Raw genomic sequence first — 23,794 nt, 5'->3', positions numbered from 1 at the left:
TTTTTTACCATTTTACTTTTTAGATTTTTAACTTTTAAAGTAAAGTGTATTTTTTTAAAAAAAAAATCTTAAGTAAAGTATATCATGCAGAAAAATATTATTGAAACTTTTCGAGATGTATAGAATAGGTTAAATGATTATCATTTTGAAAATAAAAATAGAAAATTTTCGGTTCAAACCGGACCGGAACCACCAATTTCGAGCCGGTTCAGATTTAAATTTTAACGTTCATATGAACCTTAACCAATCTTTGAACCGCCGATTTCGATTCAAAACTTTGAACCAACGGTTCCAGTCCAATTCCGGTTTATCTATAGTACAGTTCGACTGCGGCTCGGTGCCGATTCAAAATGAACCGGTGGACATGCGTAGGGGCAGTTTAAACAGGCCCTATCAAATCTAGGGTCGTTTTAAAATTGCCTTTCACTGTCATTCATAATAGATTTAGAAATCACAAATTATTACCTTTTTCGATTATCTTATTGCTTACTCCACCATATGCTTGAAGCAGAACATGATAAGAGGAGACCAAAATTTTCTAAATAAGAAATGGTATATTCTAAGGGAGGAGAAGAGTATCAGATTTTTTTTTATTAGTTTTTTTCAGTCAATAAGGCACAGAATCACCCCACCAAATTGAAATAATAATATTTATAGCAAAAAAAAAAAATTTAATGCCTAGCTATAGTGATTTTAATCTCGTCTTTAAAACCATTGTTGTTTAAGCATTTTTCATAGTATAGTGACGTGACATCGCTATACCTCTAAAGCTATAGTTATGTAGGAGCCCACCTTATACATTTTATCTATATAGTGCCCCTATTAAATTAAATTCATCAGTTAGGTTCAAGCTAAACAAGAAACCCCTTTAATATTGTTGGGAAAGGCATAATTTGTTGTAGTGTATATTGAGGACTACAAACACAAACATATATTCACTTCGTTTATTATGTATCAAATTAGATAAACAGAGATGAAAATAAATATTTTAAAATTTATAATTAATTACTTAGTTATCATCTGAATGAATAACTATCTTTATAGGTAACCACAATATACTTTAATTCTTTAATTATAATATATGCCTTGAAAACCATATGCAACTGTATGTTAGGATTTGCCCTAATGTTGCATAAGTCAGAGACCTGTCTGGATTGCAATATTGCCACTAATTTGCTTTCATGTGGTAGAATGACATCATCTGGATTGGTGCTTAAGATAATTTGATTTTGATCAGGCAATTTTGTTTGCTCCATATCAAGACCACAACCTCCATGCATATGACTTAAGAGTTCATAATTAGCCAAAACGACATACACCAAATATTCAAACATGGAATGATTGTTAGACACAATAAACTACACATTAAAACTTAAAAAGATTATTGGACTCTAGATCAGAATACATATAGCAGTATGTTCAATGAACTTGACAATGGATGTCACTTAATGATGTAGAATTGGCAGCTATGGTAATTTAATATTTAGTTTGTTATCGATTCAAAATCAAGACAATTAAGTTAATAATTGTATAATCGTCTTATGAGTATATTACTTTTTTTGTACAAATAAATGAACTGCAACATATTCACAATAATCTAGTATCATGTTTTTAACATTCTAAAAGTACTGAATGAAGAACATCAAATAAATTATTTTCATCCAACTTACTAGCACAACATCCATGTGAAATGTCTCACATTCAATAGTCACTAGAATAACGTCAGATAAAGGTGAGGAATAGTGGAGCATCATGATCCTAACGAAATGGCCGTGCAAGATGATGTGTAACAAGTCCTCCTCCTTTGACAGATCACTAATATACATATTTAATCATAATATGTCTAAGCTATCATGTTATGCAGCTTCTATTCGAGATATGGTCGACCTTGTAACTTCTACTTATAATATGACAGACCTTACATATTTTGTAACACTGACCAAGTGGATTACACATTCTTTAGCGTTACAATTAACACATGCTAATGACTGGATCTTATGATGCAGGTCGACATTCTTTCTCTACTTTTGGATAAATGGGCAATGGACACCCTAGTAAAATACAATTTTGACATTAAAATCTTATTCGTTGTTATTCAATGTGCAACATGTCTCATGTGAGACAATCTGTAATTGGGCTATTCGAGATGGTTGATCACAATACAAAAAAACCATATGATCTATCCTAACCTTTAACAACCAACTTCGAACTTTCCATAAGACGTCTCTACTCATATTGACATTAATAAAGAATGACAAGAGGAAAATCCTAATGTTAGAGAACATAAAAACCTTGCAATCCACAATGTCATCGTACGCGTCCACCATGTAGAATAGGATGCCACATAGGGACATTATGTTTTCAATGCAAATGAATTTGATTCTCAAAATGTTAAAGATGTTTTATATTAGGATATATAATGATTTATGATCATTATGTAATTTTGAAAATTTTGTTTAAGAAACAATTACTTCTATCAACTTTTTTAAGACTTTTTTATTTATAATTATTTAATAAATTCAAAAAATCTTAAGAAAGAACACCATTAACCAACTTTTTCTTAGGAATCATTTATTTTTAATTTTTCATGAACTATCGAGGTTGCTTAAGAAACAATGGCTCCATCTGTTGAGATTTGTCTATTAAAGAGATAGATTTGTTTTTTTTTGTATTTAGAGAATGTATATCTTTAGAATATCTGATATACTTGATTTGTGTAATCCTCCTTCTTTTACGTTGTTTATCTCCTATAGTTTAGGAACTGATGTATTATATATTAGAGAGGTCATTCCTTGTAATAGCAAGTCGATATAGAATGAAATTCTGAAATTTAACTTGGTATCAGAGCCTAGTTATTGTCTCTGAAATTGTCAAATCTGTAACAATGACGGATGCCTCTAAATCAACTCCTGCTCAGGTGGTTGTTCAATCTGAAGGTGTTTTTAATGCAGGTATAACATTGGATGAATCTAATTATGATGTATGGTCACAACTAATGGAAATGCACATCGCTGAACGAGAGAAACTCTCGTTTATTAGAGGGAAGAAGGATCCACCGTTAGAGGAAGATCCAGAATATGAAGCATGGTATGGTGCAAATCAAAAGGTCAAGAGATGGCTCTTGATGTCTATGAAACCAGAAATCATGAAGAGATATCTCAGGTTACCTACAGCTCGAGGAATATGGGAGGCGTTGTCTAAAGCCTTCTATGATGGAAGTGATGAACTGCAAGTATTTGCTTTGAATCAAAGGGCCTTTGCAGCAAGACAGAGAAGCCGACCCCTAACAGAATACTATGGTGAACTGATTGAGATCTTTAGGGAATTGGACCATCGTGACAAGATTGTTATGAAGGACCCTGGAGATGTGGAGTTGTATCGCAAGTCTACTGAAAGGCTGAGAGTACATATCTTCTTAGCTGGATTAGATGATGATCTAGAACAAGTCCGAGGAGAAATTCTAAGAAAGGATATTGTACCTGACTTGGAAGAGTGCTATGCTTTGATCAGAAGGCAAACTTTACGTCGTACAACTCTCAAAACAGAGACATCAAACGATGATGCTACTGTCTTGATAGCAAAGAACCGCACAAAACAATTTAGGGGCTCCAAACAGAATAATTACACATGTACTCAGTGTAATAATCCCGGTCACACCAAAGAACGTTGCTTTGAGATTATAGGGTATCCTGAATGGTGGGATCACAACAAAGCACCTAGAAGAAAGTCTAAAGCACCCCCTGCGCTGGCTGTTACTACTGCTGATGAAAGCAAAGCATTGGCCACAACCACAGGAAGTGATGATCTAGGTGGTAAGGCTTGCACTTTAAAAACTTTAAATAGTACATGGATAATTGATTCTGCTTGCACTGATCATGTAACATTTGATGCTAGACAAATTAAAAATCTTAAACACTCATCTTTATCAAATATATCCACTGCAGATGGCAGAGAATCCTCTATCATTGGCCAAGGAACTGTTACTCTTTCACATGAATTAAATCTTGATACTGTTCTTGTTGTTCCATCCTTAAAATACAATCTTTTATCTGTCTCCCAAATAACCAAAGCTTTATTATGTGTTGTGATTTTTTGGCCTGACTCTTGTGTGTTTAAGGATATTCGAACAAGGAGGACGATTGGGTGTGGTATTAGACGAGGAAGACTATATTATTTGGATCTGAACAAAAAAGGCGGATGTTTGTTACTATGGATGTTGTATTCCATGAAAATGTTATGTTTTTCAGACAGGAGCCTGAAATTCAGGGGAAGTGCCATGATGAAGTTCAGACTCTTGTATATGATGAAAGTGAAAGTAACAGTAAAAGCAAATCAATTTTTCTTGTACCTAATCACACGGAAGAAGAAGTGCTTGAACCAGATCATACGGAAGAAATGCTTGAATCGAATCCCACGGACGAAGTGGAGCATGAGCCAGATCATACAGAAGAAGTGCTTGAACCGAATCATACGGACGAAGTGGAACATGAAGACACACCAAACCAATCGTCCTCCCAAGAGATAGTCATATCAAGAAAGGAGCTGCCAAATCGCAGTACTAGAGGTATTCCAAAGGCTACCTATGAACCTGAACTTTCTAATAAAGCCAAGTACCCTATGATTAATTTTACCTCTAATTTGTCTGCATCAAACATTGCATTTATGAATCAATTGTCTAGTGTATCAATTCCTAATAGTGTACAGGAGGCTCTAGCTGATCCAAGATGGAAGGAAGCGATGAATGAAGAAATGAAGTCCTTATAAAAGAATAAAACATGGGATGTGGTTGAATGTCCAGCCGGAAAGAAACCTGTAGGCTGTCGTTGGGTATATACAATAAAGTATAATGCAGACGGTTCTATTGAAAGGCTCAAGGCGAGATTAGTTGCAAAGGGATATACTCAATCATATGGCATTGATTATACGGAGACATTTGCTCCAGTTGACAAGATGAATACTATTCGAGTTTTGCTGTCATTAGCGGCAAATCGAGACTGGCCATTAAAACAATTTGACGTGAAGAATGCTTTCTTACACGGAGAACTATCTGAGGAGGTTTATATGGATTTGCCAGAAGGATGCTTGATTGAAAATTCAAAAGGCACAAAGGTTTGTAAATTAAAAAGGGCGCTGTATGGTTTGAAGCAATCACCACGAGCCTGGTTCAGAAGGTTCACACAATCGATGACAGCTTTCGGTTATCGACAGAGTAACCAAGAGCACACTTTATTCTTTAAAAGGAATAATGGAAAAATTACAGCGCTCATTATTTATGTCGATGATATGATAGTTACGGGAGATGATCCGGAAGAAAGAAGAAGGTTGCAAGAACATTTATCAAGAGATTTCGAAATGAAGGATCTTGGTTGTTTAAAATACTTCCTAGGAATTAAGGTTTCAAGATCAAGAGCAGGAATCTTCTTGAACCAACGAAAATATGCATTGGATTGTTGAAGGAGACAGGAATGACAGGATGTAAACCAGCAAATACTCCAATAGAAGGAGGATTGAAGTTGTGTGTGGAAGAAGATCAAACTCCAACTGACAAAGGACAATTTCAGAGATTGGTAGGGAAATTGATGTATCTCTCACATACAAGGCCAGATTTAGCATATGCTTTGAGTACGATCAGTCAATTTATGCATAATCCGGGTAAACAACATATGGATGTAGTAACACATATCTTGAGGTACATAAAAGCTGCACCAGGAAAGGGAATTTTGTTCCGGAAAAACTCAACTGAACAAGAAATTCAAGTTTACACAGATGCTAATTGGGCAGGTGACATTGGTGATAGAAAATCTAGATCTGGATATTTTACATTCGTAGAAGGGAATCTTGTCACATGGAGAAGTAAGAAACAGAATGTGGTAGCTAGATCGTCTGCTGAAGCTGAACTTAGAGGAGTTGTACTTGGACTTTGTGAAGGATTATGGATAAATCTTCTTCTTGGAGATTTAGGATTTGCATCTGCTCGTCCAATTAGCTTGTACTGTGATAACAAAGCAGCATGTGATATTGCCCATAATCCCATACAACATGACAGGATGAAACATGTAGAGGTAGATAGATTTTTTATCAAGGAAAAGCTGGATAATAATGCCTTAAAGGTTCATAAGATTCAGTCTGAAAACCAATTAGCAGACATTCTTACTAAAGCAGTGACAAGTCAGATTTTCTTAAAATGTCGTGACAAGTTGGGAATGTGGGATATTCATTCACCAACTTGAGGGGAAGTGTTGAGATTTGTCTATTAAAGAGATAGATTTGTTTTTTTTGTATTTAGAGAATGTATATCTTTAGAATATCTGATATACTTGATTTGTGTAATCCTCCTTCTTTTACGTTGTTTATCTCCTATAGTTTAGGAACTGATGTATTATATATTAGAGAGGTCATTCCTTGTAATAGCAAGTCGATATAGAATGAAATTCTGAAATTTAACTCCATCAATTTATTAGGTTTATCATACAATAAACCGCAACGAAATAAAATAATTATAGCAAATTACAATATAAACAAAGATCCATTTAAACGATTAAAGCAATAAAATTTGTTTAGAAAAATACTTCTTATATTGATCCTTAGAAACTTCGTTCTACGCGGCTAGGTTGTCGTAAACTATAAGCTGTCCAATTGCCTGACCTCTAATAGTATCCACACGAACAGACAATCGAAAAACTCTAAAATCATTTTAGAGAGTTGAGAGAACAAGTAGTATAATGGTGAGCTATTTTACGTCTGTGTTTCTATATTAGTGGCTATCAACCTTTAGATTGTTCCTTAAACCTATTTATACGAAATCCTTATATCATAATCATTATATTTATTTATTTAAATATATATATATAAATAAATCATAATATTATAGTATTAGGATTTTGAATATAATTAATTATATTTATTTATGTAACTATTTAAATAAATAAATTATAATTAAATCTTAGGTTTATGTGATCTAAATTTTAATTCAATAAATAAATTTTAGATGTAAGTTAATTAATACTTAATAATTCATGTAAAATTGTTATCAAATGTAAATTATAATTTTGCCCTAATATGTCCCAAAGTTCATTTGTTTATCAAGTCACACTTGATTTGATTTCTCCTTTTTACTTTCTCATATCTTTTCTTATATTTGTGACCCATTAAGTTTCAAATATGTTGGCAATAAATTTAATTAACTAACTAATTAATATTTGAAGGTCAAAACCATTGTCTATCAACATACCATGATAACCCAAATATTTGAAAAGTCAATAGTGATTTGATTTAACATTTCAGTGCATAATTTATCAGTGTAATTAACATCCTTTATCATTGATATTTTGATTTAGTAATTAGGCATAAAATATATTTATTTTACTAAAACATATTAGTTCTCTTAATTTTAGCTATTGATCATTTGAATGAAATTTCAAATCTAATTTGCTAATTTTATTATCCCTTACACAAGGATTTCTTAATCAATACTAATAGAGAAGAATTAGAACATTTTTTCTAATTTACCTAGAGTGATAAATCCTAACTTAATTACACAAGTATCTCCGTTTGGTTCCTGCCATGTCCAATTCTTTATTACTTATTCTCCATCAATGAATAATGTGAATAAAGAATCAAAATATAATTATCTTTATATAAGATATCTTAGTAATTTCAAGTCAAATGATCACTTACACAACCATCATTTAAGTATTTCGTAGACACACGTAACTTTTCATCTAAAATTTTCATTTAGGTCAATTTAATGGATTTGTTTAAATAACAAGTACCTACATATTAGTTCTAGATATCACTTATATATCAAATTATGAGAACAATTGCTTCCTTCACAAGAGAAAGAAACTAATATGTACTAGTTTCAAAAGTTTCAATCATCATTCAATAACGAGGGGAACATTGACTAGAAATATTTAGAAACATTACTTTAATGCAAAATAAAACTCATAATTATAATTATATTGCAATTTACTTTGCAAAGCAATATAGTCTCATGGACTTTATCTTTTAACCGAAATTCAATTAGTAGAATATAAAAGATAAAAAAGAATGCCTTTTATTAATAACTAGTTTTTTTCATGACGTGTGATACATGTTGACTATACTGGTTATATGCTCATTTTTTATACTCCTTTAGCATTTTTATTTATATAGTTAAAGTATAAATTCTTATTTAGATTACAATAAATATAGTGGTTTTTATATATACAGTAAATATTTTTTAATTATATATCTTGCACTGTAATATCTCATTGAAAAAATGATATATTTATTTTTCCTCTTAAAATTACAATTTAAATATGAAATATGTTATTTATATTCTCTTCAACATATTGATTCATATAATTTTTATTATACACTAGTTGCTTTTATTTTTTGTTCAAGTACCAAATTAATTTATAAAAATCATCATATAGCTTTTATTTTACATTTTATAATTAACTTATATGTTTTGTTAATAACTATCGCTATAATCTCTTTTAATAAATAAATATACTTTAACAATATAATAAGAAACTAACTAATAAATTAAATTAAATATTTTTAAATAATAATAATTTTTATTTTTATTTTTTTAGCCAATCAAAATCATGATATCATTTAAAAAATTTTATTAATAAAATTATATTCCTTAATAAAATGAATATGATTTAAATTAAATAAGATATCAATATAATTAATCAAATTTGAGATGTTTAAAAATAATATTTTTTTATCTTATTTTTTGGCCAACCAAATCAGAGTGCAATTTGTAATTAAAAAAAATTTAATCATATCATTCTTAAATCAAAATCTTAATTATCTAAATATTTTATTTAATATAAATTAAAAAAATAAAAATGTTCAAATGCCTCAAATATTTACACATATCCATTTAAAATAATAATGTTGAAGATAAATTACAATAATAGTAAATAAAAATAAAAATAATAAATAATGATAATAAATTATTAAATTTTTATAAATAATTTATATAATAATATAATAAATAAAAATAATTAGACATAATAAAATAATAATAGTAAAATTTTAAATTTTCAAATGCTTAATTATTTATATGTATTTATCTATTAAAAAAAGTTTAAAAAAATTCAATCAAATTATAGAGATACTATTTATATGTATATTTTTATGTTAAAATTTTTTAATTAGCTATCAAAAGGTTATTTTATAGTATCTTAAATTCTACACGGATAATATAGAAAATCTTATTATTCTCCCTTATTTCCACTTTTATATATAATATAAATAAATAAAATATTTATTACATGAAATTTTATGTCCAAAATATAACTGTTATAGGGCATATGACTAATACAATTTTCCTTAAGCATCATTTAATTTAAATTATTTAATGGTATCAAAGAATGCTTTAGAAACACCAACTTTGTCTTAAGCATTATTTAATTTCAGTTTTTAGTGAAATTCAATAGATACTTGCGAAAAAAAATTCGCATCAATTTTTAAGCATTACTTTTTTTTTTTTTTTTAAATTTCTACAATCAATTAATGACAACAATGACATGTATAAAATATTGAGATTAAAAAACAATAGTCCAAAAATCTGTTATTTCAGTAGCATTCATAATTTTTATTTATTGAAGCTCCATTTGTTTTCTTAAAATAAATTGCAGAAAAATATTTTTTATAATTTTTCATTAATCAGGGCATTTAAAAAATAATACAAGGAAAAATATTTTTTTTATTAAAAGAAAACGAAGTTATTTTTTAAGTAAAATGATTTTCCATTTTCAGGGGAGAAAAATATTTTCTGGATATTAATAACGTTTTAAGTTATTGATAAATGCACGTTTTTTAATTTATTAATCATCGGTAGCTACTACAACACTCTTCTTTACCAGCCACAACTTGATCTACAACTTCTATAATTTATCATTTTTTTTCCATGTTTAATAATAAAATTTTTAAATATTTTTATATTATTAAAAATATTTATATAGTCTTATGAGTTAAAGATCTTAATATTTTTTAATTAATTTTTAATATTAACCGAATAATAAAAAAATAAGTTATGTGAAAAATATATTTTAGAAAATATTTTCAAAAAGTAAATTATTTCCAAAAATAAATCGGATCATTAGTGTGCAACAGTTTTGTTGAAGATAATTGAAGTTTCATGTTATCAAAATTTCACCAAAAGAACAATAGTATTTTGCTAAATATTTCTAAATCACGTCAGATTTCTGAACAGTTTTTACATTCAAATTATTTTTGTCCAAACACGTTAATAAATGTCATGTTTTGTTTTAAAAATTCATATTCCTCGATGGATTTTTTAAAAAATAATAAAGAAATGAAGACGCATGGGAAGGAATGGGATGGGAGTCACCACACGGTCTTTCAGAGTCTATCTATCCATCATTCTTTATTCAATTATTTTTAATTTTTAAAATATTTTTCTTTTTTATATAATCCGTACTCTGACAACGACTGCTGAAGGATGGTGGCACATGCCTGCTGTCATATCACACCGAACCAACGGCTACGATCTTCCTGTACGGATCTTTCAACGTTCCAGATTCCATTTTCCTCCCCTCTTACAGTCTCCCTCTTTCTCTCTCTTTCTGCTCTCTACTGCTATCAGGTCCAGTTTGGTCGGGGCCCTTATAAGAGAGAGAACTGACATCGCTCTCTCTTTCTCTCTCTTAGCTTGCTAGTGAGGTTCAAAGCTGAAGCCACACTCTCTCTTTCTCAATCCAAGATAGTGATAGTTTACTTCTTTTCTTTTCATTTCCTTTCCTTCTCTTTCTCTGCTCTTTCATGGCGATCTCGAAGAACGTGCTGCCTTATTTTGGGGCTTGATTCTTCACGAAATTACGGAAATAACTGATTTTGAACTAGTATAGAAGAAGATCTCTTTGGATTTGGTTTGATCTGGTTTCATGATTTTTTCTTTTTTCTTTTTCTTTCTTAGGGTTTTATTTTCTTAGGGTTTTGAAGTTCTAATTGTTGGTTTGATTATTTTTTAATTTTATTTTACATTAGAAGTCTATTGTGTGGATTTGAGGTAAAGAAGTGCAGAGATGAGAGAATGCAAGGGTTTTTTGTTGGATTGGAAGATGATTACTATTATTACTATGGTAGCTGTGAGTGAGGGTTTTATATAGCTAATATTTGTATTAATTAATATAATTTATAAATAAATATATATATTGACAACAAAAAGAGGGGGAAAAAGGTGGAAGATGAAGCTTTCAACATCAGGATTAGGTCAGCAGGGTCATGAAGGTATCCATTTCTGTTTCTTTCATTTTCTTTTGTCTTTTTTTTTTTTTTTCTGGAATTCTTAATTCCTCCATTTTTTTAGCCATTTTCTGCTGCTTGTTTTATATAACTAACAGCCTTGTTGTTTTCTCATTAAACTTGGCATTTAATGTAAGAGGATGTTTAAGCTTTCTCAATGTACGTGATTACCAATTGAAGTATCAATGTAATTTCTTTTGCACTGGGTTTATTATAGGGGAAAAGAAATGTTTGAATTCGGAGCTATGGCATGCCTGCGCTGGACCACTGGTGTCCCTACCAACTGTGGGTAGCAGAGTGGTATATTTCCCTCAGGGACATAGTGAGCAGGTGTTGTTTTCTTAAGTCTCTTTACTAGTGTAGCTTCAAAGTGATCCTGGTCCATTTATTTATTTAAATAATGCACAACATGCAACTCATTCAATTTGATTCAAACGAAATTGCAGGTGGCTGCCACTACTAACAAGGAAGTTGATGGGCACATACCCAATTACCCAAGCTTGCCGCCCCAGTTGATATGCCAACTCCACAATGTCACTATGCACGTGGGTCTTTTACAATTAGCAGCCTCCCTTCATTTAACACCCCTCTTCCCCAACACAATAACTAAGTGTCTTTACTTTTTGTTCAAATTATTTGTGCTTTAGTTCAGCTAATAAAGTGAAAATGAACTATGTTTGGCATTTCAGGCAGACGTTGAAACAGATGAAGTATATGCCCAGATGACTTTACAGCCATTGACACCGGTAATTCTGCATCTATTCTCAACTCATAGTAGTCATTATATTTGCATTATAGTTTGATTATTTATTTATTTATATGCCTAGTAATTTTTGTTATCATGTCACATGCAGCAAGAGCAAAAAGATACATTTCTTCCCATGGAATTGGGAATGCCAAGCAAGCAGCCCACTAATTATTTTTGCAAGACATTGACTGCCAGTGATACAAGTACACATGGAGGCTTTTCTGTTCCTCGTCGTGCTGCAGAGAAAGTTTTTCCTCCCCTGGTATTCTTTTTCCTATTGCTTCAAAACATTTAACTAATGGTAATGACATCATATTTTCATGTTTAAATGAATGAAAATGTTGGGTTTTTCCAGGATTTCTCGCAACAGCCACCAGCTCAGGAACTTATTGCAAGGGATCTGCATGACGTTGAATGGAAATTCAGGCACATATTCCGAGGTAGGTATTGGAGTTTTTCGCCATCAGCAGTATTCTGACATGGTCTTTGTCTATTTATTTTTGTTGTCTCGTGTGTATTGTTAATATGTGCTTGTTGTTAAAGTATCTGTATAATAACAGCCCTGATGTTGTTGTATGGTTCCAATTAGAATTTTTAATAATTATTACATTCCCTTAAGAGTTATTGCAATCAATAACGAAAGGACTGCCTGCATTCGGCTAAAATAAATCTTTTGCAATGTCAATGAATTGTCTCCAGCTTGGTGTCATTAAAATCGCAAATTTATTAGCAAACCATTGACCAACTTCCTTTATAGCCTTGTCATGCAGAATTCACATTGAAACTATTTCCATCACTCATGTAAGGTAGTTTGGCTATTGGAGGAAAACGCTTCTTTTGCGTTCTGTCATTAACGTTTGTATTTTTGGATGAATTGGGGTTGGGTTGGGGGGGGGGGTGTGTAACTGCGCTGGCACAAAATTTAGTTTTTTGTGTTTTGCGTGATAGAGGGCGAATGGTGTTTTATTCTTCCTCTCAACTGCTTTATTGGTTTAGTTGTTCCTTTTAAAAGGAATGTGCCCTCAATCCCAAATGCAGGATGTAACGTTTTGACTAGAAATTATTGGTGGAAATGTTTTTCATAACTCTTTGGTAACAAGTTATATTGATATTAACATGAGCTTTATTATTTTGCATCTCAGTGTTATCTGTGGTGATTGTTGCACAATTTTCCAGCTTGCATAAGGCAAAATATTTAGTATAAGATGATTTTAGGTGTTCCTTTATTCTAGCGTTGCAAGTTGCAACCTTGATACCTACTGAGGATACTTAAAGTTTCCCTTGATTTTGGTGTTTTACTTATGATTTCACTTGTTGGAAAGTTCAAGTGTATTATTTTCTGTTATGTTCACACAAGCAGGATCTCATCACGAGTCTGTTAACAATGAATCTGATTCAAAAGCTAAAGCTTTTGTTTTGGCTTGATTCTTTCCTCAACCTATTGTTGCTGAAAATTGCAAGCTCGTTAAAAGGGAGCTCTAACATTAGGTTCGTTAGAGAGAGTCTAGATTCCAATTTAGGTGAAAATAATTCTGCTTGTTTTATTTCATTCCTAAAGCCCTCCATTTTATAGTGGAATACAAGTAATAATTAAAGTACTAAATAGAAAGACTACTAAGTAGGAAGACTACTAGATAGAAAGATTACTAACTAGGAGGATTACTAAATAGCAGATCTACCAAAAATAAAAATTGGAAACTACTAAATAAGAAGATTACTAAATAGAAAGACTATTAAACAGTAGATCTCCTACCAAAAATAAAATAGGAGAAGTACTAAATAGGAAGACTACTAAATATAACTTAATAATAAAACTTCTAAATTTAGAAAACTGTAAATATCTTAATTGCATCTCTAACATGTTCTTTTTCACCTGATCTGAAAGTGTTGCAAGTCGTGACCTTGACACCATTTGAGGGTTCATAGAATTGTGCAATTTTGAAAATTGTGTCCTGTTGACTTAACTGTTCAGATTTTCACCAGGTCACTGTTATATTTTAGTTCAAAAGTTCAAAAATGTGAAACAGTCTCTCAAAATAACTCACTATGAAAGTCCGGTGCTTTCTTTGATTAATTGTACAAGCCAATGGAATTGTAGAAAACTGGATTTTAAGATCTAGGAAATTGAAAAATTAAAAAGGAATTAGCTATCAAAGCCTAATGCATATCAGCTATTCGCATTATAAGCAATCCTTCACCATTCTTAGCTTCCATAATATTTTAGACATGGTGATACCTTTAAAAATTTCCAGAACTTCTACTTGGCAAATCAATTCAATTGGCTGCAGATGTGTGTTGTAAAAGAACAAACAAATTTTTGGTGCTGTATACTAGCTATATTTATGGAAAAAACTTAACATTTTTCATTTCTTCTTCTCTCTTCTCACACATGCACTAATAAATATTTACAGCCATGTCATGTCTCTCTCTTTCTGTCTCTAGACATGTATGTGTCTCTCTTCCCTGGTGATATTATGAATCTTCAAATGCAAATGAACCAAGAAATCTTAATTATATTGCCACAACTGTACAAATTATAAGTGAGGTGTCCTCTGCTAGGATCAATCATTCTATTTATTAACAGACCATGACATTAGCTTCGTGGATTTCATTACCAAATGCAATTAAAATTTTTGTCTGTAATGGGGATTATTGCTGGTCATGGAGGGGAAAGAGCAATATTGATGTTATCAAAGAAAAAATTGTAGGCTTTAGCTTTGTTGATACTGAGCTGCCAAAAGGAGAAACGAATTTAAAAGAAAAGTTATTGCCATATCATTCATCTCATGCCTATTAAGGCCCCTGGTGAATGAGACTGCTTGCTTTGCTAAAGGTTGGAGGAGGGCCATCTATTATATGCACCATTTCTCTTTGCTTTTTGGCTATTATGTAACAAATCATTGAAATTTGTAGTTAGTTGGTTCGGGAAAACAAAAAAGAAAAAAGAAAAGGGTAACGAGAAAATGGAAGAGTTGAATGGAATATAACTAGAAGAACTTAATTGTGTATATCAAGTTAGTTTACGGGTTTTATTTGTGCATTGAGCTGAGGAATTATTAAGAATTTGATTTCTGATAAGATCTGCTTAAAGTCCCAAGACCATTGTTTCCAGGTTAATTTGCCTGATGTAGAGGCCTAGAAGCATGCTACATGGATATGTGCTTGTTTATTTTATTTATATATAAGCGTGAGTAGAAGAATTTTTCTTCATGCATAGAGGGAAAGACAGATGCCAAGAGCAAACTAAAATCTTCTTTATATAATAAGTAATATCATTTTTCTTAAACATTGCCTTTTGTTAACTAATTAAACATTTCTCTGAGCTTTGCTTTCAAAATAGCAAATGCAAAACGACTTTAGCAACCCAATTAGTTGAAGACTAAAATTAGTTCAATCTTTTTCTGCTAAGTACTAATTGTAACATATAGCAGACTACTGATGAATTGTATAATTACACTTTCCAACTAAAAGACAAGAATTAAATTTCCATTTTCTGTTTGACATAACTTGCTTTTTGTTGACTAACTGAAGATTGCTTTTTAACCTGTACTTTGTAATAAACAAATACCAAAATGAAAGAAAAACAACTTTGGAAACCAAACGAAATCGAACCTAAAATTATTTGTCTTTATATACCTAACAATTAGACTCTTTTAATAAATGATACAAATGAAAATTACAATGGCCACAGATGTATGCACATTTTCTTATATTGATTAGTGTTTTTGTGTGCATGCGCATGTGAAATTATAATTTCTAGCATATGTGTCTAACACGTGTCTACAGACACGTTAGAAATTGAAGGAAGCAAGCTGTATTAGAATTTCGATATTATAATCATTCAGCTATATGCTTCTACATTGTTGGATGTTTGAGCTCGTGAACTTGTAGTTTTATGAAATTATATGAACAATATTTTCAAAGGAAACTGTAACAATATGGAGTTCTGGTTATTATACTTTTTATTGCAATATTTACTAAGCTAATATTGATTAATTTGTCATGAACTGAAATTATTGTGTGTTTTTCCACTATCATTGCGATTATTACAAAAAACACAAATAGTAGGTAGTATAATTGAATAAAACAATAATAATTTGTGCCCTCCTTTATAGACACATGCAACGACTATATTATTTACATAACAGACATTAACATAAACATTTGGTTTTCTCAGGGGAAGAAATGCATAACTTCCATGTTAGTTTTAAAAAATGAGATAACCAAGCTGAATACTTACCAAAAGTGGAAGAAGGAAAGTCAGAAAATGCACCTGCAGAAAAAGGAAAAAAACTTTCATAGACTGAAAATTAGTTGCAAAAGCACTTTCTGGAACTAAGTTCTGTAGTCAATTTGCTTTTTTATTTATTTATTTATTTATTTATTTATTTTATTTTAATTTTTTATATATGGTATGAGATTGAAGGTAAACTTTTATTCATTTAAAGTTAAACCTTAAATGCTTTGTGTGGATGACAAGTATTGATAACCCGTCATTGAAAGTAAAGTTAATTTATGAAGAATCCCTATCTCAAAAAGGAAAAGAAAAAAAAAAAAACAAAGAAACAAATTCTATGAGTCTATGGAGATGGTGATCGGTTCATTTGTAAATTGAAACGAAGTCTATCTATATCTTGCTTGATATCCTTTGTTTTTTAGAAATGGGGTGAAAATAAACAAAAGATGTTCTATATTATATTGATCCATCTGCCTCAAATCTACCTGGATCTCATTGGTAATGTATTTGTGTCCAGGAGACCCTATATGTTATTGTAAGAAGCAAGTTTGAGTGTTGTTTGTATGTTTTAAATCTGGTATTACAATAAATGTGTACTGTCAATGTGGTTGATTTGTGGGAGGTTGAGATTGGTCAACTTAATCTACTAATTTCTTTAAGGAGTTTAACAGTATTCCACTTAAGCAAATGCTTCTTGTGTAGTATTTAAAATTGATAGTTTTAGATGTTTCCCTATGCATTATGTGATGTTCTTTGTAGATTGACTTACTGTTTCCTCCATTTTGCCTTTTGAACCTTGGTCTGACGATTTATGGAAATATGACCACCTTAGATTTGTTCTACTGCTTTTGATGGCACCACATTCCTTTTATTGTAAGAAGCAAGTTTGAGTGTTGTTTTTGTGCTTTAAATCTGGTACTTCAATATATGTGCCAATGGGATGTGGTGCCATAGTATGTGCTGAATTTTGTACTACTGTCACTATGGTTGACTTGTGGGAGGTTGAGATTGGTCAAATTTAATTTTCTAACCCATTGACTTCTTTAAGGTTTTAACATTTTTCCACTTAAGCAAATGCTCCTTGTACAGTATTTGAATTGGTAGTTTTAAATGTTGCTCTATGCATTGTAACATCCTTTGTGGATTGACCTGTTCCTTCCATTTTGCCTGTTGAACCATGGTCTGAGGATTTATGGAAAGCTGACCACCTTAGATTTGTTCTATTGCTTTTGATGATTCATTTCCATTTATAAATGGTGATGTCATTTTTTGTGTCAGATTGTCTGCCTAAGTTCACCTATAATTTTCAGTTCAAGCTGACATTTTCTGTTCCTTTCTCATATCGCAGGACAGCCCAAAAGGCATCTGCTTACTACAGGGTGGAGTGTATTTGTTAGTGCCAAAAGACTTGTGGCTGGAGATTCTGTTCTTTTCATCTGGTATATCATGTTATTTCTCATTGAAGAAAATTTCAGTCAGTGCAATTAACCCTGTTAATTGCTGTCATCAGGAATGAGAAAAATCAGCTTCTTTTGGGAATTCGCCGGGCTACTCGACCACAAACTGTAATGCCATCATCAGTGTTATCCAGTGATAGTATGCACATTGGACTTCTCGCTGCTGCAGCTCATGCCGCAGCAACCAATAGCTGTTTTACTGTTTTCTATAATCCAAGGTGCCATTATGTTCTAAGTTACTTTTCTTTTAAGGTCTTAACTTTCGATTTAACATGTTTACTTTTTGCAGGGCTAGTCCATCAGAGTTCGTTATACCTCTTTCCAAATATGTCAAAGCAGTATTTCACACGCGTGTTTCAGTTGGGATGCGCTTCCGAATGCTCTTTGAGACTGAAGAATCAAGTGTCCGTAGGTATTATGGTAGTTGATAGTTTACTATGATATTCATATCATGTTTCTAGTCTTTTATGTAATTTTTAAGATCTAGCAGTTTCATGATTTAAGTATTTGTGCTGCCTAGCCATCCTCATTGTTGATGAATTCTTCTGTGTGGACAGCCATCTAAGTAATGTGATCTGTCTGCTAGAAATCCAACTTATCATGTTGCGTATTTATCTTCAATATGTTGATTAGCTATACTGAACTTAGTCATGGGGAAGTGAACCATCTGATCCAGAGGCATTTTTTATGTCATTGTGCTATAATCAGATGGCGTCACCTGCGTACATGTGTACATGATCTTTTGGCGCATTGGCTGGCTCTCAAATTATGGCTAGGGATGGAAGCGAGGCCGGTATTTAAGGTACCCGTCCTGCTTTGACCCGGATTAGTGTTTAGGTAGCTATAGATGGGTTTGGAATGGATACAGATAATAAAATTACGACTTTGATGGGTACAAGTATAGGTTTTCGAGGACCTGCGATATTCTAGTAAAAAAGGTATTTTGAACATGTTCAGGTTCCAATAGTTTAGAAGCAAAAAAGGTATTTTAAACATGTTCGGGTTCCAATAGTGTAGAAGTAAAAAAGATATTTTAAACATGTTCAGTTCCAATAGTTTAAAATTTGTGAGTATGTTACTTGTTTAAGGGGTACTTTGAAACGGTTTGGAATGGGTATGCTAGTAAAATTTTAAAGGGATTCGGGTACAGATGCGGGTACTTAAACAGTTTTGAGACAAATACGGGTAGTTCAGAATTCATGGGTACATCCCCCACTTCCATCCCTACTTATGAGGCCATCTATATAAGAATGTTACATATGATTATTTTCTGGTGATGAAACATTGTTTATCTCTTAAGTGATAAATTTGGTCACTGTTTGTTTGTGGCACCAAAATGTTTTAAGTGCTTCCCGTGTACAGTGCCATGCAGCAGCAAAATGCGGGTCCTGGGATTTGAACCCAAAACCTGCTAGATTTTTCTATCAAACTTAACCATTTTGCTTCTCTCTTTAAAAGCTTTGCCCCTTTAATTTAAATTGCTTGCTATGCCCCTGGTTGCCTGTTGCCTGTACACCACTTATTTTATCATTCGATATGCGTGTTCTGTTTCATTGATATGCAAAATTTTATTTGTCAGGTACATGGGCACCATAACAGGCATAAGTGATCTGGATCCTGTTCGTTGGCCAAATTCTCATTGGCGTTCTGTCAAGGTAATTGGACTTCATTTTCATGTTCTGGATGAATAGCAGCTTGCTTATTCATGCCATTATTTTTTTAACATTCTGGAACATGTTATGTGTGTTTGGCATTTGTACTTCTCTCATTTGTGCTTAAGGATTCGAAGTTATCCTTGCTTTGCTTATTCAATGGTCTTCATTTGTGAAGCCCTTGAAATTATTATCTGAAAATTTTCCTATTTGTTGAAGTACGTATGTTGTATAGTTAATTGAGCCATAAATTCCAGGTCACATCCAAGACAAGATTTTGGTTCTTATAGAAATATTAAATTCGAGATGATGGTTATTACACAGAATTTCAAACCAACACAAATTCTAGGTAATGGGCTGTCGTGCATATCATTTTAAAAACCAAAATAGCCGGATTTGATATGATGGTTCCTAAAGCTTTCATTCTGTAATAGCCCACGCATTTATTAATTTTAAAGGTTCTGCTCCTTTTTGTAATTTTATTCGTCAAACTGCATGCCAAGTTTTTAAAGATTAATTATATAGCTAATGTGAACTCCATTTTCATTCTTTTTTTTGGGGGGTTCAATTGCTAAGCAACAAAGTTTACTGTCCAAGTTCCCTTTTTCTTTCTCTATGTTCTTCTTGTTCGCTTGTTTATACTATGTGCGTCTTTGGTGATTGATGGATTCTCGTAACAGGTAGCCTGAGATGATGACTTTTGGCTAATATTCTATGTAACTCATTGTCGTTTCCTCCATTTCCTATTCTCTATTTTTCCTCTTTATTCATTTAACCTTTGCATGTAGGTTGGCTGGGATGAGTCAACAGCAGGTGAGAGACAGCCAAGGGTGTCATTGTGGGAGATTGAACCTTTAACTACTTTCCCCATGTACCCATCACTATTTCCCCTCAGACTTAGACGACCTTGGCATCCTGGGCCCTCATCTCTGCATGGTATTAGTTCTTTAAATTATGGATCTTTTGGTATCTTCTCCTTCTGAAAGCTTGCTTGTTAACAATTTGAAATGATTAACAGTATGATTTTAGGGATTTGAAATTACAATCAAACTGCAGTGGTTGCATAGTTGAAGGAAAATGTTTTTACATATATATAAAGAAACAAAAGACAATCCGAATGCCTTTAGTTTTCAGGAATGCTTTAGTTGAGTTTTTTATTGACTCAAGAAACCAGGAAAGTTACAATGATAAATGACTGTTTAAAGTAATTGCTAATCTTAAGCCTGAGAATATCGGTTTGGATATGCATTTTCAAAAAAAATCAGAGGCGGTCCTTTACTTTGTTGTGAGAGAAGGTAGTGTTTTTGGTTTTGATGTGGACTTATGCTTTAGGAGTGTCTTTTATTCCTTTTTTTTTGGGGTGGGCCCTGGGTGGGGTTGGGATGCAGTCTGAGATCCTATTTTCTATTTTCATTTAGTATTTTTATTTTGCCAGTGTAAAGATTTTCTTCAATGGATTGCACGAGTGAAATTCTAGTTTCTTTACTTAGTGTGTCACCAGTTAATAAGAATTCTTCTATTTAGAAGTAATCGTAGTCAAAAAATGAGTGGTTCTGTGCATATCTATAAATATTCAATTTAGTTATTTTCTTATGTTTTTGATAATACTATTTTGAGCTTTTAGTTTTTATTTGAAGGCATTCACATCTTTCTAGGGTTACCTCATTCCCTTTATTTTGTACATCTCACTGTTACTATAAGGTATCTTGAGTGGTGTTGTGAACTTGAGATCACTGTGGACTGCAAGTAGATGATCAGTTATGTCATTCCCTTTACCAACTCCTGGTCATCTACAAGCTTTAGCAGACCTCCGTGAAATAGTAAATTGCAATTGACATTGTTAACTGTGCAAAAATGGTTTCTGGTGTTCAGAGTGTTGTACCTTTGTAGCTTGCTCACTGAACTTTGAGCTGGTGTGGTGTCTTTCCGTTGGAGAATGCTGTCATCACCCACCCACCGATAAAAGAAAAATTTGTGCTTCAGTTTATATTGAATTATATTCTCAAGTCGTATACATTCTTTTGAATTCCGTTCTTGCAATATTCAATTGCAAGCTCTTTGTAATGGTTTGAAGTAAATTCGATATCTTTTTAATAGAGGAAAAAGAAACCTGTGTGCTGCTTTGAACTATTTGAATGGTAAAACTCGAACTGCTCTTAAGATAATGGCTGTGCATAGTAGAATTTTCTCACTTTATATCCAGTCCATGCTTCCGGGTAGGCCTAGAAACTTGACAATTTATTTACCTATGGTCCAATAATCTCTTACTGTTCCCTTTGCCCCTCTTCTATGTATTTCAGAACTTTCCCTCCCTAAAACTCATTCTTTTGCAGATAACAGAGATGAAGCTGGAAACGGGTTAATGTGGCTAAGGGGTGGAACTGGTGAACAGGGTCTTCACTCTCTGAATTTTCAAGCTGTTAATATGTTTCCCTGGACGCAGCAGAGGCTGGATCCAGCATTGCTAGGGAATGATCAGAACCAGTGGTATCAGGCTATGATGGCTAGTGGTTTGCAGAATATGGGAAATGGAGATCCCCTGAGACAGCAATTCATGCAGTTTCAGCAGCCTTTCCAATATCTTCAACAATCAAGCAACCATTATCCAATGTTGCAGATGCAACAGCAACATCAAACAATTCAACAATCAAACTCTCATAATTTGATGCAGGTACAAAACCAGATTTCAACTGAAGCCTTACCTCGGCATCTGCTGCAGCAACAACTCAACAATCAGCCAGATGATCAGGCACAGGCACAGCAACAGCAACAGCAACATAACTATCACGATGCGCTTCAGATTCAAGGTGAACAACTCCAGAGACAACAGTCGAATGTGCCTTCTCCATCATTTTCAAAAACAGATTTCATGGACTCGAGTGCCAAATTCTCAGCATCAACCACCCCTATACAGAACATGCTAGGTTCTCTATGTGCTGAAGGCAGTGGCAATCTTTTGGACTTCACCAGAACTGGTCAATCTACGCTAACTACACTAACTGAGCAGTTGCCCCAACAGTCTTGGGTCCAAAAATATGCACATTCTCAGGTCAATGCTTTTACCAATTCAGTGTCACTCCCACGATCATATCCTGAGAAAGATCCATCTATGGAGCCAGAAAACTGCAACTTGGATGCCCAGAATGCTACCAATTTTGGCGTGAATATTGATTCATCTGGACTTCTACTACCAACCACACTGCCCAGATTTGCCACTTCTTCAGTTGATGCTGATGTGTCCTCAATGCCATTAGGAGATTCTGGATTTCAGAATTCTATGTATGGTGGTGTGCAAGACTCTTCTGAATTTGTGCAGAGTGCAGGGCAAGTTGACCCACCAACTTCAAGTCGAACATTTGTCAAGGTATGATCTGATAGCAACCAATTTTGATTCTGCCTTTTGTAGCTCAACAGGGGCAGGTAAGTGATCCTGTGCTTGTGTTTCTTCCAGGTATATAAGTCGGGGTCAGTTGGGCGCTCACTGGACATCTCCCGGTTCAGCAGCTATCACGAGCTGCGAGAGGAACTGGCTCAGATGTTTGGCATCGAGGGGAAGCTAGAAAACCCTCATAGATCAGGCTGGCAGCTTGTATTTGTCGACAGGGAGAATGATGTGCTTCTCCTTGGAGATGACCCGTGGGAGTAAGTACCCATAGTTGTTGTTAGCCTGTGTTATTTTTGCCTTTTGTTCATGGAGAGAGAGACTACACTTATCGTGCTGTTGCCTTATGTTGTTCTTGTTTAAATGCAGGGCATTTGTGAATAATGTTTGGTATATCAAGATACTTTCCCCAGAGGATGTACAAAAGTTGGGAGAGCAGGGGGTTGAATCCTTCAGCCCAAATGTAAGCCAAAGGATCGAGTAATGGTGAGGCAGAGACCTCAGCTCAAGGCCGACATCTTGCTTGAATACTGTCTGTTCGAGAATTATATGACGTCCTTCCACGAATTTTCATGAAATCCTCTCTCTAGGTTCAGAGATAAAATTTACTAAGTTTTCCACTCTAGTGTGTGCATGCACTATTTACTACTGTTTCTATGGAGTTCTTAAAATTTTATTGTATACCACTTGTTTTGTCCAAGACTAACTAGTTCTGATGAATTTGACTATTGTCGTGGATCAAATACATGTAAGTTAACCACGACACATCAAAAATTTAGAATGTCAGAAGGTTTTTAGCATATTGCAATTATATTATCATCTTTGATGTTATAAGATATTATTCTTCTTCGCTACGTTTAATAATTAATATTATGACTGCTAATGTTATTATACCAAACTCACATTGAACAGGAGTGGACAGGGGTTAGGACTATCAAACACAGAAAGGTTTCTTTTCTTTTCGAAGGACCTTTTCTGCCTGACTTGAATCTGAGCACCTACTACCTATATTATGGATCTAATACTATTCTAACTTGAGATAGTTTGATTTCA

General features: G+C 33.0%; 2 protein-coding genes across 2 annotated transcripts; both read left to right on the top strand.

The window, feature by feature from the left end:
* The first annotated feature begins 2,884 nt into the window (after window positions 1–2,884).
* LOC149497010 (uncharacterized) lies at window positions 2,885–5,454 on the top strand. The gene is made up of 3 exons (XM_089719991.1): window positions 2,885–4,143; window positions 4,248–4,754; window positions 4,869–5,454. Exons 1-3 carry the CDS (start codon window positions 2,885–2,887, stop codon window positions 5,452–5,454), a joined length of 2,352 nt encoding a protein of 783 aa, XP_089576117.1.
* Window positions 5,455–10,618: 5,164 nt separating this feature from the next.
* ARF8 (auxin response factor 8) lies at window positions 10,619–23,575 on the top strand. Its single transcript, XM_012218724.4, has 14 exons — window positions 10,619–11,250; window positions 11,483–11,595; window positions 11,712–11,810; window positions 11,955–12,011; window positions 12,120–12,275; window positions 12,369–12,453; window positions 17,599–17,689; window positions 17,761–17,925; window positions 17,997–18,119; window positions 19,287–19,362; window positions 20,148–20,295; window positions 21,693–22,723; window positions 22,811–23,001; window positions 23,111–23,575. Exons 1-14 carry the CDS (start codon window positions 11,208–11,210, stop codon window positions 23,223–23,225), a joined length of 2,493 nt encoding a protein of 830 aa, XP_012074114.1. The 5' UTR covers window positions 10,619–11,207; the 3' UTR covers window positions 23,226–23,575.
* The last annotated feature ends 219 nt before the right edge of the window (window positions 23,576–23,794 follow it).

This window comes from Jatropha curcas, chromosome 4 (assembly GCF_041381405.1).
Source record: "Jatropha curcas cultivar XTBG-Jc1 chromosome 4, XTBG_Jcur_1.0, whole genome shotgun sequence".
Lineage (NCBI taxonomy): Eukaryota > Viridiplantae > Streptophyta > Magnoliopsida > Malpighiales > Euphorbiaceae > Jatropha > Jatropha curcas.
The sequence above is the reverse complement of the archived record's forward strand: the minus strand, read 5'-3'. Positions and strand labels throughout refer to the sequence as shown.